Source organism: Equus caballus, chromosome 5 (assembly GCF_041296265.1).
Source record: "Equus caballus isolate H_3958 breed thoroughbred chromosome 5, TB-T2T, whole genome shotgun sequence".
In the NCBI taxonomy this organism is placed as follows: Eukaryota; Metazoa; Chordata; class Mammalia; order Perissodactyla; family Equidae; genus Equus; species Equus caballus.
In genome coordinates this window covers 40,824,716-40,837,690 of record NC_091688.1, presented here as the reverse complement: position 1 = coordinate 40,837,690, position 12,975 = coordinate 40,824,716, and the positions used below count along the sequence as shown (strand labels likewise).

The 12,975-nt window shown below is 55.3% G+C and overlaps 2 protein-coding genes and 1 non-coding gene across 5 annotated transcripts in view; 2 read left to right on the top strand and 1 right to left on the bottom strand.

Moving 5' to 3' along the window:
* Window positions 1–2,046: 2,046 nt before the first annotated feature.
* Window positions 2,047–10,559, bottom strand: MEX3A (mex-3 RNA binding family member A). Its single transcript, XM_023641020.2, has 2 exons — window positions 9,520–10,559; window positions 2,047–5,898 (listed from the first exon to the last, which is right to left on the bottom strand). The coding sequence occupies exons 1-2, from the start codon at window positions 10,511–10,513 to the stop codon at window positions 4,793–4,795; spliced, it is 2,100 nt and encodes a 699-aa protein (XP_023496788.2). The 5' UTR covers window positions 10,514–10,559; the 3' UTR covers window positions 2,047–4,792.
* On the top strand, window positions 5,597–5,660 carry MIR1905B (microRNA mir-1905b). The gene has a single exon (NR_032839.1). It is a non-coding gene; the product is annotated as a microRNA mir-1905b (primary transcript).
* The window catches only part of LMNA (lamin A/C), a 43,980-nt gene continuing 41,550 nt past the window's right edge, over window positions 10,546–12,975 (top strand). For 2 of the 3 annotated variants that reach the window (XM_001499888.7, XM_070268035.1), the window contains exon 1: window positions 10,546–11,151. The gene's annotated coding sequence lies outside the window, so the exon portion shown is untranslated. The remainder of the gene's footprint in view (window positions 11,152–12,975) is intronic. The other variant, XM_070268038.1, reaches the window with a different exon arrangement.

Sequence of the window (12,975 nt, the reverse complement as noted above, 5' to 3'; positions counted from 1 at the left end):
TTCTGCAGGGCAGGGTGAAAGGAGGTCCGACTACACCCCAAGGAATAGATAGCAGTAAATGGGGAGAAAAGAGGGGGGATTGAGCGCTTGGAGACTCCAGGAGGGAGCTGTCAAAGTGCACAGGAGCCATCCACTTCTGGCAAGGTGAGCAGGGACATCAGGACACTAGAGAAAACCCCCAGCTACAGTCCCCACAGCGGCCTCTCCCACTCACCCCAAGGTGGTTCAGACCTACATGCAGAGAAAGAAGCCAGAGCCTTAAGTAATAATACTTTTAATAAAATTAAGTTCTTAATAGCACATTTAATACATTAACCCTCCCCCTTCTTGGTTTCTCTGCATTTTGTGCAACATCACTTTGACTTGATTATTCATGGGTCTGGTTTGTTTCCCGCCTTTATTCTGCTTTTGAAATATTTTTGTTGGTGCATTTGTAAGTGTCTTCACTAGATGCCTCAAATTAAGTCTGACCACAATCCTACTCTACTTTCTACAGTGGAGAGACCATCCCTCCTGCCCCAGGGCTGTCTCCCCCCACCCACCCTACCCCACCCGCACCCTCGAGTGGGGAAGGGGAAGCCCTCCCCACCCCAGACGCTACCTTCCCAAACTAGCGGGGTTTCTAGGACAAAAAGAGCAGGGGGAATCTGTCCCTAGGTGGGGCGAGAAGAGTAAATTGGGGAGAGGGAGATGTGTTTGGGGTCTAGGGCCAGGGAGGGGCATGACAGAGTCATTGGTGTCACAGAGCAGGCTCCTCTTGTTGAAAAGAGAGCCAAGGGGCATCCATACCCCCTTGGATAGGGGGAGGGACCCAACCTGATTGCAAGTTGGGGTTGGTAGAAGGCAAGTGCTTAAAAAATTAGTTGATTTCTCACACGCAAAAGCCAAGCTCCCCAATTTCCTGTGGGGAGGGTGATGTGCCCCAGGCCAGGACACACTAGATGACCCCTACCTGCACACTCACAGATGGAGGTGGACCGGGGCAGAGGGTCAGGGTCGGGGTCACCCAAAGTCCCTGCTGCCACCCCCTGCCTTTGTACCCCTGGGGGCCCCATTCTCCTAGGCCTTCAAGGAGTGTCTTTACTCCCCCCCCAGTGGATGGGAAGTCCTTCTTGGAAGCAAACTTCTATGAGACAATAAAGCACTTTGCAAACCTGTAAAGCACTGTGCAGCTTTAAAGGAGAAAGATTATTGTTATTCCCACTGCTACCATGGAGGCCAAACGCTAAGTGGAATATTGGGTGGGAACAGGGTTGGGGGACAGACCCCCTCAGTCCCATTGAAGCTCTGAGAAGGTGCGAAGTGTGTGCATGTGTGTGTGTTTGTGGAATGACCTACCAGGCTCTTGAATCAATCTGTAGTGAAGTGGATTGAGGACACACTTCAAAAAGGACTTCCTCAGTTAGGCCTGGAAGAAGTTGGCTCAGGAGGGTTGGAGCTGGGTGATCTCCATCCTCCCAGAGAGCCCCAAGAGAGGACATATCACTTTGGAGTGCATAAGGGCTGCCCAACAGAGACAGAGGGATGGACAGGATGGCCAGGCCCCCAGGTCCTGGGGTGCAGGCAACCGTGCTCACCCTCTTCTGCTGTCCAGAGCCCAGCCTCCACCTGGTAGAAATGATCAATGTCCATCCTTTCAAACACCCTGGGAACTCAGCCCCTCATCTATTTGTCCTACAATTTAAAAATTCAAGGATTCTCAGAATCAACCCCAGCAGACCGGAAGCTCCCAACCTTAACTAGCAACCTGCTCCCACCCTGGTATTTGAAGATGGGGTGACTCAGGGTGGACTCAGCCACTTCCCTCCTTTAGTTTCCTTTTCGGTACGACTTTTGTACATTCTACTGGACCCAGAGGCCCTCAATGCTACTAAACTTTAAGCTATCTGAATATCGTCTACTAAGTAACTAGTAATTCTTTCTCTTTTTCTCTAGGATTATATGAAATAAATTTGAATTATTATTATTATTATTAATAATTATTATTTTGTAGTATTCTTTTCTTTTAAACCCCTCGGTTTCTTTCTTTTTCTTCTCTCTCTCTCATTTTTGGTTAAAAAAAACAAACAAAACTATTTCTCTTAAATCTCACATCTCTCTGAGGGTTCCCGTAGGCCTGCCCCTGGGACAGGGCAGAGGAAGGAGGGGCACCCCAGGATCCTCAGTACTCAATCCTACTGCTTCTTCCTTTCTCGTTAATCCCTTTCTTTGTTTGGCTCTGCCGGCTCCCCCGAGGGGGAGGGGGAGAGGGGAGGGGGTGCCCACGGAGTGAAATCCGATCTACTTGCAGGGCCCCAGAGGGACCAGGTTCCCCTAGCCGGTCTCCACCATCCATCCCAGGATGCTCCCCTCCGAAAAGCAAATGACATTCCTCCCCAAAAAAAAGTGGGGGAAAAAAGGAACGTAAACCCGAACATATATTAAAAACACTTTTTTTAAGATTTAACTCTGAATACAAATGTATTTTTTTCTTCTTCTCTCCCTACATATATTCTAAACCTTCTAAAGTTTTTTTATTTTTTTTAAGGATCACTTTATCATAAAATAAAATATCCTTTTCATATAATAAATTACCTAATAAAAAGTCTTTTTTTTTTCATATTAGCCCAGGTTCTTTGCTACATTTATACGGTAATAAACGCCTTTATTAAAATAGAATATTAAATTATAAAGAACTGCTTTTTTTTTTTTTGCTATTTTTGTTTTCTCTCCTCTGTGTTGGTCGCCTCTCTCGCTCCCTCTCGCGCTCTTTCTCTCCTCTATTTTGTCTCTCACAATGTGTGTTTTGCGTTTGTTTCTAGGTTTGGCTCAATCAGTAAGGGTGGGATTGAATTTTCCGAGCCCCCTAGCATAACAGTCTTCTGCCTTTGTGATAAGGAGTGGAGAGGGGGAGGGGGATCGACAGACAGACATCCCATCTTCCCACCCCCCTCCCCACCCCCCCTCGGCGACCGAGGGTGCCCATTTGGTTTGGTTTCTATTGTACAGACATCTCAGGATGGCTCACATTGGCGGGAAGGAGGGAAGTTGTCACAGACCAGCTTTCCTGGCTGTGACCTCCTTCCTCTCCCCTCCCTGGCTGGTGGTCTGGAGGGGAAGGCTGAGGAGAGGTGAGTTAATTCACAACAGGAGGAAGGAGAGGAGGAAATCCCCTCTGTACCCCCATCCCTGCACCCCCTCTCCATCCAGGAAGAATGGGACTCTCGAGCTTAAGTGCTCAGAGATCACTTAGAGCAGTCCCACTCCACTATATACAAGAATCTCCTGGGACACCCAGGGACTCCCATCCCCCATGCTCTCCTGGCCCGGCCAGCGGAACCAGGAGGGTGGGAGGCTGGTGGCAGCCTCGAGTGAGCAGCAGGGAAGCAGCAAAGGGGTTGCAAGGCCCGTACAATACTTGATTCTTGGAACAGGCCCTGCCGCACCCCAGTCCTGCTTGGCCCTGGACTGACCCCTCTCTAAAGACTTGGTCTCTCTCCTTAACCACAATGAATAGGACAGAGACTTCATGATTTGCTCGCTAATAAGGGTTCGGGTCAGATCCAGTGAGGGGCACAGGGGGCGGGGTTCTGCAGAGGAGGAGGAGCAGCCCTTGCCACCAGCAGCCTCTCCTCCTGCCTCAGACCCTTTCCTGCTCCTTGAAACAGCAAACACACTACCTCGGCTCTCCCCTCCTACCGCCAGAAAATCCAGCCCAAGAACTGCTCCCCACATGTAATGCCCAAAGATGATAAAGGTGGAGGTTTGACCCTTTATGTACCCCAGTATTAGTCCCCTCCTCAAATTTTCTGAGAATGGGGATACATTCCATCAAGAATTTGAGGTGTTTCTTTGGAGGAGTGGGGGAGAGGGCCTCCAGATGCCAAAAGAGGAATTAGGGGGGACTACCAAAATGTTCTTCCCCCTACTTCTCCCCAGGAGGATGGTGTCCCCAAAGCTGGGCTGGAAGGGGCAGGAAGAAGGGGGGAGAAAGGAAGAAACAGAAAGAGCAAGACAGGGCTGGGAATGACAGCACCAAGGGGAAGCAAAGAGAAGAGCTGGGGAAAGAGCAAAGGAGAAAGGAGAAACCAAGGGAGGAAAGATGGGGGAGGGAGCAAAGGGAAAGCTGGAGGGGCAGACAGGGGCACCCCATCCAGATTCCCCTAGCCCAGCTTTGTAGGGACAGATGAGTTCTGAGCCTTTTCTCGATTGACATGCTTCTCCCCTTCCCCCAAGAAAATCTATGCAGACTTTTGAAAGGGCCCCAACCCCCTTATACCGTTAGAAACCCAGGAACAGATTCCCAAACAGGATATGGTGGTGGAGGGGTCTAAAGGTACATGTTAGGAGGTCAGAGGTCAGGACCAGAGGGCTTGGGGAGTGGAAAGAGTGCCTCTAGATACAGATGGTAACTCCCCCTCTCCCTTTCCCCATCTCCTTCGCAGAGGAAGAGGTGGTGTGATGCACAGATGGGGAGAGGGACAGGGGGGTCAGGATGCCTTGGAGGCCACCTCTGGCAAAACAAAAGTTTCTTTTAGCTGCTTCCAGATTGAAGGGTGTGTTGAGGTATCAGAGTTGTAACTCTAGGAAAATTTCCAGTCTGGCCCCCTCCCAAACTTTCCAGGACAGGGTGACCAGAGGCTCTGAAAGTGGCCCACCCTCCGGCCACCATCGCCTCCCCTCCCCCTCCCCAGCGAGCGAGTATCTCTAAGCACCTTGCCCCTCAAATCACTGATTTCCAAAAGGCCCTAGTGGAAAACAGCTCCAGGGCGGGACCCTGGGGAGTGGCCCCAGGAGGCATGGGGCAGGGGGCTTAGGAGAATATTCGGATGGCTTGCGTGGCTGTGATGTGGCAGACGGGACACTCCGGGTCCGTCCTCTCGCAGATGCGTACTGCACACTCCATGCAGAACAGGTTGTGTCCACAGGGCACGAGGGCGGCAGTCACCTCACTCTCGAAGCACACCATGCAATCCCGCCCGCCGCCTGGGCTCCGCAGGCCACCCCCGCCAAGTTTAGAGAAGCCCTGGAGGGGCTCTCCCGGCGGGCGTCTCGGGAGTCCTGCCAGTTCGGGCCCTGCTGAGGTGGCAGGGGAGCGATGCGCTCCTGGCGGCCCGGCGCGGGCCTTGGCGGAAGAGGAAGAGGAGGAGGCGGAGGAGAAGAGCACCGAGGTGGGCGTGGCGTTCTCCTGGCCCGCCCAGAGCGGGGGGCTAGTCTCAGCCACACCGTAGTAAACGTCCTGCTTGCCCACGCCATAGCCCGGAAACAGGTACCCGCCATAACCAAAGTCCCCGCCCTGCTCGCCCAGGCGCGGGGCCTCAAAGCCAGAGTCCACTCCGCACTCGCCAATGCAGCCCAGGCTGTTCTGCCGGAAGGTGGAGAGGGGCTTGCAGCCCGGCGGATGCACTCGCCAGGCCTCCGAGTAGCGGCTATCAAGCGCGGCGTCGGGGCTCCCCGCCAGGAAGTCGTTTTCATTGTTGTACTCGAGGATCTTGCCCGTGCGCACGGCGATGTGCGTCTCGATCTCCTCGCGCGCACGCTCCACGTTGCCCGGGGCACCCGTGATCTCGAACACGGGGTCGCGGTCACGGCTCGGCGTGATAATGTACGTGTTGGTCTGCTGCTGGATGCGCTTGATGGTTGCCCCCTTGGGGCCCACCACCAGCCCCACTACGCGGTAGGGCACTCGCACACGAATGGTCACTTGGCCTGGCAGAGCAGGCGCCACGCCGAAGGCGGCGCCCGACTTGTTGCGGGAGGCGCGGATCATGGAGAAGTGCTCGGCTGCCGAGATGATTTCCCGTCGGGCTGTGGCCACGTCCTCTCGCCGCCCAGTCACCATGAACACTGGCTCCTCACCCCGCACAGGCGTCTTGATGTAGGTGTTGGTCTTGGCCCTCAGAGCCTTAATCTTGCAGCCTGGGATAGGGTGGGGAAGGGGAGAGAAAAAGAAACTCACAGGATAGGAAGGTTTGAGCCGAGACCAATAAGCTCCTGATCTTTACTCAGATACCCAGCCTCCCAGGAACCCCTCAGTCTACTCTTTGAACCCTGCCCCCCAATACACCCTGACTTCAACAACCCACTCATGTATCTCAGATCTACTCAATGTCTCTATCAACCACAGATTTCAAAACGTACCAAGGTTCCCTCGAATTCCATTCAGGACCCTCCAAGTTCATTCACTCCTCGAAACCCCTAAATAATCACTGACCCTCCTGGGCCAGCTGCTAACCTCAGATCTACTCACTAACTCTTCCCCAACCACGTGCTGTTCATTCAACTTCTCTATGGATTCTTGGCTACTCACAAACTTCCAAATCACTTAATCACCCCTACCAGTCTGTCACTGACCTTGATCTTTCCACAGAACTCCAATGCACTCAGTAACCCCACAATCCACTCCTCACTTGAACTCCATTCATTAAAAGTGTTCTCCAATCTACTCAGGGACCCCTGACCCCCATCTGCTGGATGATTCCCCCCTCCATGCCTTCTGCCCATTAGTGTCTCCCAAATTCATGGCAAGTTTGCAGCAACTAGTGGAGGTGGGAGACTAGCAGGGGTCTGAGAATCAGAGCTTCAAGAGGGAAAGCAGGAGTATGAAAGGAAAAATAATGATGTGTGAGGGACAGCACCCGACCTTATGGACACTCCTGCCACCCTGTTCCCTGGGGGCAGGAGAGCTGAGATGGGCTTGGGGCTGAGTAGGGTGAGGGAGAAGGTATTCTGGACCTACACTCCTGCTTTGAAGAAGGAGTGGGTTAAAGCTGGGAGGTTGGGGAGAGAGGCAGGAAGAGAAAGAAGAAAGCTGAGACAAAGAGAGACAAAGAGAGAGAAGGGGAAAGAGAAGAGTGAGGGAGGCTGGGATGACCAAACCATCTCTAAGGGTGGCAGACCTGGATGGCTGACTGGACAAGACTCTGTCCTCTTTTCCCACGTTCCCTCTCCCTGCCCTGAGCTTCACAGAGCCTCAGAGACTCACGCTTTCTCAAAGCACACATGCCACATGTATGTCAGTTTGCACACACACGAACCTAGGAGCTGTGATGCACTGTGTGCCTTTACCTAAACAATACTTGTGGTGCAAGCCTAATGTACACTTTCACACACACACACGCACACGCACGCGCGAGCACAGATTCCCTGCGTTTCAACCCTTCATAATCCCATTCTTCCCTCCCCATCATCCCCAGCACACAAATAGTACATTCCTATACACGCCCACAACTTTTGCCCCCATTCACATATAGACATGTTCACACCCTCTCCAGGTACCCTATCATCATTCCCTTTCTCACTCCCCCACCACACTACCTATCCCCTCAAAAACCAACACCAGCAGTCCTAGTTTTCTGACTCTGCCCCAACCCTCCAACCACAGGCCTGAGGTGAGCTCATTTTTTTCTCTCCTTCCTCCACTCCAGATGGCTTCTTCTCCAACTCCACCAGATTTGCAGGTGGGAGGAGAGAGTGGGTTGGGGGCAGCTCTCCTCACCTTCAAGAGACCTCAGGAAGGAGAATTCGCTCCTCCCTTTTTTGTCTTCAGACCTCTTGGCAGTTGAGAAGTCCTACCTGTTGTCAGGCCCACATCCCTGCTGCTTTAATGTCAGTAAAAGACTGTTCTATTTGTGAGGCATGGAGGGCTGAAGAACAGTGAAGTCCTCTCTCCTACAACTTCTGCTCACATGGCGTCTGATAGGCACCTGGGTTCTGGCTCTAAGTTTGGGGTCCATAAATTTAAGTGAGAGCTAGGTATCTTTGGGGGTTGGGGTGGGGAGGACAAGCCCGGGCATAAGAGGAAGGAAAAAAGCTAGAGGCCTGGAGGTGCAGAACTGATGGTACACCTCAGGCTGGCTTTCAAAACCCTGAAGAAGTATCTTTTGAAGGGAAGACCCACTGGGCTTCATCTTCTTAGAGGTCAAATAGAGGAGCACTGACACTGCAGCAGGAGGAGGGAGGTTAGACAAGAGGGAGTACTTCCATATACTTAAGGAATGAGGAGGAGGTTTATCTTCTCTGAATAGGAGAAATCCCCCTACTTTTATGAGAGACAGGCCCATCTGATGCGGAGGCAGAAGAGGAAAGAATGACTCCATGAAATTCTGGGGCCTCCCAAGATCACCCCCACATCCAAGAAAAGATACAAGTGTCACCACCCAATTCCAGGGCTCTGGGTCCCTAGTTTCTGGCAACAAGAGGAAATCCAACTTTTTAAACCAGAAATCTCAAGAGATGGAGTGCCCCAGGGGGATGAGGGCTGGGCAGGGGAGTGGCATCTTCCCCTCCTCCATTCTGGATCTCCCTGCACAGTCCCCCAGCCCCCAGCACTCCGGGTGGAAGAGGTGGGATGTGGAGTAAGGGCCCCCCTGGCTTGCCTCCCCTCTCCCCTGCCAGCAGCCCGCCTCCTCCCTCACTCCCAGCCGGAATGCAGCTCCTCTATTGTTCCCCACGGTGGGACAGCTCCTCCCCGGCTCCTCCCCCACCCCACACCTCCCCAGCCCAGCCCCCTTGCAATTGCCAAATCCCACTCCCCACCCCCCCACACTCCCCTTTGGGAAACTGGGAGAAGGAAGGGTCCCCAAGATACCGTCTGCTTAGTCTGGACCCTCACCAACACTCCCACCCCCACCCACCCAGGGATGCTGGAGCAGAGGAGGGTGTGGTATCAGACATACTACACTGGATTAATTCTACACCCCCTGTCCCCCAACAACACACCCAGACACACACCCTCCACCAAATCTCCAGGTAAAGGTTTCTTACCCCCCCAGCATGCCCCCTCGCACGCTGTCCTACTCTCTCACGACCAGAGACCCCTTTCCAGGCCTCTGGCCCCTGGCCGTGGCCAGCCCAGAACAAAAGCCTGAGAGGGAGGAGGAGAGGTCCACGCCAGGACGTGGCACTTCGTTGGAGGCACCCCTTCCAAAACCCCATAGACCGTTCAACTTTGGTGTGTGGGTGACCACAGGACTCCCTCCTCCCGGCAGCCCCCTCCCCACCTCTCCCCCAGGCTGGGACCCTCCCATGAGCCACACCCCCTTCCATTCCTACACTTAGCCCAACAAAGAGACAGATAGCCGAGCTTCCCGGGCCAAGTCTCCCCCAAAGTCTGTAACTTCAGGCGGCTGGGGGTCCCAGGGGTGCCCCCTCCCCAACCCACTATCGGATACCAGAATAGGGGCTTCTGAGTAACTCTTTGCACATTCCGCCAGTTTTTCTGGCTAGGAGTGGACGCCCCCTCCGGACAGCCTCCCTGGATTAGGAGACCGAGTCTCCCTCCCTTTTCCCTCTCTCTATGAGAGGATATTTCTTTGTCTAAGGGCAGAGCCCTGGGGGAGGAAGGATCCGGAGAACAGTCCCGACTTGGGGGTAGCAGGGAACTTTGTGGCACTTGGAAATCAGGGTAGGGGGCGGGTCCCCCTTTGTGGGGAAGGGACGGAGCCAGCGGCGGGCATGGAGAGAGGAAATGAACTTTCCGTGCTAGGGATGGGGTGCCCCCCACTTCAGTCCTTCTCCGCGGTCCAGGCGCCCGCTTACCTTGCCTGCCCACGATCTCGGCCACGTGCTCGGAGGTGGGCACGGGTACACACTCGGTGGTGTTGCTGCTGCCCTTCAGGCGCAGCTCGGCCTCTTTGTAGAGAGCGCAGAGCTTGGCGTCGCTGGCCCCTTTGGGGGCGGTGGGGGGCTGGGGCGTCTGCGCCGCGGGGGCCGCCGTCGGGGCGGCCGGGGGCGCCGCGGGCGGCGGCGGCGGGGCCGGCTGCGGGGGGGCGGCCGGCTGCGCGGGGGCGCCGCCCCCCCCACCTCCCCCGTCCTCGCCCGCCGTGGGGGCGGGGGGCTCCCCCAAACCCAGGAGGCAGAGTTGATCGAGAGCCAGCTGAAGGGCGCGCTCGTCTTCCAGCAGCCCTCGGTCCTTAGCGCTTCCCCCGAAACATCCTAGTTCTCCAAAGCCCCCATTTCTTTCCATTATTCCAGATACCACTAGACTAGGCATGGCGAAACAAAAGCTGGGGGAGAGAGAGAGAGGGAGAGAGAGAGAGGTGGTGGAAGGGAAAAGAGGAGAGAGGAGGGGAGGGGAGGGGAGAGGAGGGGGGTGTGTGGGGAGGGGGAACAAAGAACTGGGGAGGGGGGAAGAAAGCGAGATAGAAAGATAGACCCTCCTCCTAAGCCCCCCTCCCCAAACACCCTGTAACCCGACTCCCCTCGCCCCAGCCCCCGGGGTGGGGGTGGGGGGAAAGAGAAGCAAAACCAAGAAGGCAGATCTCCTCTCCTCTCCTCTCCCGGGGTGACGGGGGGCGGGGGGCTGCGGGATCTCTGCCCCCACCCCTCCCGCCTCGCACCCGGGAGTCTCTAGACCCCGCCGTCCAGACGCCCCCCTTAGGCTCCCGCACCGAGCCCCAGTCCAGGAGCGGCGCTCAGTGGCCCCCAATAGAGCCCAGCCCCTTCCAGCGCTCAAACTCTTTTGTTTTAAATGAACTGGATGGAGCAGCATGGAACTGACGGGAGGGGGGCGCGCCGGGGGCGCCCGGGGCATGCCGGGAGTTGTAGTTTCCCGCCCTCGGGGGCGCGGGGACGAATTCCTTGACCCGAGGAGGATAGGGATGTGCCTTCGGTCTTTAACCACGGCTCGGAGGCAAAGCTGGGGGTGGGATGGAAGTCGAGGTCCCTAATTTTTCCAAGGGGCGGGTACGGGAGAGGAGTCAGTGTACAGAAATGGAAGGGTTTGAAAAAAGGGTAATGGAGCGCGCCTCCCTCCCAAAACGGGCTCCCTCCAGATCCGGGCCAGTCTTGGGTCCCTCTTTCTTATGATAATGAGGGAGGGGGGGCGAGAGGGCGGGGAGCAGTCCCGGCTGGGTCACTGCGGCTTTCTCTGTCTCTACCCTCTTCCCCCTCCTTGGCGCGCTCCCTCTCCGCTCTCCCCCTCCCGCTCTTCCAGAGTCGATCCCTGCTCGGGGCCGCGGGGAGAGGTTCTCCGCAGAGCAGACAAAGCCCACAGCCGCGATGCGGGGAGAACCCGGTTCTGCGCGCTGTGGGGGCCAGGATGGGGTGCCGGGCTGGAGGGTGGGACCCCCTGGCAAAAGACGGGGTCCGCTCATCCTCAAGCGGCAAGCCATCCCCCCTCATCCCCTCCCGCCCCCCAGTCTCGGAGATCTGAGAGGCACCGACTGGGAGGTGAGTTAGTTCACGTCCTTCTGATCAGTGGAGGGGAGCTGGGAGGGCTGGGGAGTGGTTAGGTGAGCAGGATGAGGGGGTGCAGGGAGAGGAGAGAAGTGGGGGGCAGAGAGTGAGGAGGCAGAGGAAGTATTAAAGGCATGACGTGACCTAACAGTTTCGGGTGAGAGCCATGGGCTTTGGGTGCGGCAGAAGGAGGGAGGAGAGACGGGATCCACTGGGACCCAGACTGCCTTCAGGCCTGGGCCATGCATACAGCTCGGGAGCGATCTGTTCTTTAACCTCCACCATCGTTCCACTTTGCCTCACCCGCTTCTCCCCCATTGAAAATCCATTAATTCAGCTCCTTTGACTCTGGAAATGGGTGAAAGTAAAAATAACTTTTGAAGGCATGAATCGGACAGTTGGATACTTTTAGAAGGAGTTTGGTGAAGTTGGAATGTAATGCAATCTTTTCTTCTCCTTTTTCCCCATATCTTCAGCAATTATTTTTTGTGACCCTTTTTATGTTTCGGTCTTTCCCAAGAGGAGAAAGGATGGCACTGCAGCTTGAGGGCTTGAGATCAGACTTTAAGAAGAACTTCCCAAAAAGAGTTTTATAAGAATGGGTGGGTGAGCTACAGTGGTAAGATGTCCTTTTCTGGAGTGCCTTGGAAACCGAAAATCTGAGCTGGTTTCTGAGGTAAAGTCCTGCTTGAAGGCAGGGGAACGATGAGATGACCTCATAGACCTGGCACTGTGAGGCTGTGAGGGCTGAGCTGTGAAGTCCAGTTCCCTAAACTGATTCTTGGAAAGAATAAATTTGCACACCAATGGGAGGGTGGGAGCTAGAATGGAGGATCTCCGGAGGGGTTGGGGGTTGGCACACTGTGGGGCTCTAGCTCCTTTGCTAGGCAGCAGATCAGGGAAGGGGAACCATGACTGAGGAACCCCAGAAGGCCCTGGAGTTGGGGAGGGGTGCCCCCTGGATCGGGGATTTAACGTAAGATTAGCAACAAACCTTATTGTGGGATTGAGCGCTACGGCCACTGAGCAAGACGGGGAGAGGAAGAATTGGAAAGACAAGGCCCTGTGGAGTGGGCTGTTCCCTGCTCTTGTCCCCTCTCCTTCTGCCCCAGGAGCCTGGACTAGGGGAACTGTGGTACTGGGGATCATGGGGCTCTCGTCGGGGTAAGGTTCCTACTCTGAACCAGCAGATTGGTTTTCACGTTAATAGAAATAGCAAACAGTTGCACAGGACTTATTGTGTGCCAGGCATTTTTGTCACCAGCTGGTCTGAACCTTCCTGTCCCCACCGAAATGAGACTCCCCCTGGACACCCACCCCTGAATTTGCCCTGCTTCCACTTTCCTCCCCACTAAGCTAATTAAAGCAGGAGGTTAATGACCAAAGAAGCCTTGGGGATTTGGCCAAGGAGGAAAACAAAGGACAGAAACAAGTGTGTGTGAGCGGGGAGGGGGACAGCTGCTGAATGGGAAGGGGTAGACTGAGGGCTGGGGTAGGGGAGGCTGCGGTTCCTGCTGGACCCACCTTCCTGATCCAACAAGGACAAATCAGCCCCCTGGGTGTGTTAATGCACCACATGTCCACCCTCGGTGTCCCACTGCGACTCCAAACAAATCTCCAAGGCCCCAGAGGCAAGCGGGAACCTGGCACCTGGAGGGCAGGATGTGTGTGAGCACTTAGGTCTGTGGTGTGGCTGGACACACAGGAGTGTATGCCTGCAGACTGTGGGGGGTGGGTCCACCGCCACGGGGACTACCAGAGTGCCGGGCAGCGGAGGAGCCCGAGGGTGGGCACCTTGAGGAGCCAGGTTCTCAGGGC

What these genes read in the sequence shown, in the direction of transcription:
- MEX3A (XM_023641020.2), bottom strand. Translation starts at nt 10,513, where the DNA reads ATGCCCCGGGCGCCCCCGGCGCGCCCCCCTCCCGTCAGTTCCATGCTG. An exon ending in CGAGATCGTGGGCAGGCAAG is followed by an intron (nt 5,899 to 9,519) that starts GTAAGCGGGCGC and finishes ACCCTATCCCAG; the next exon opens with GCTGCAAGATTAAGGCTCTG.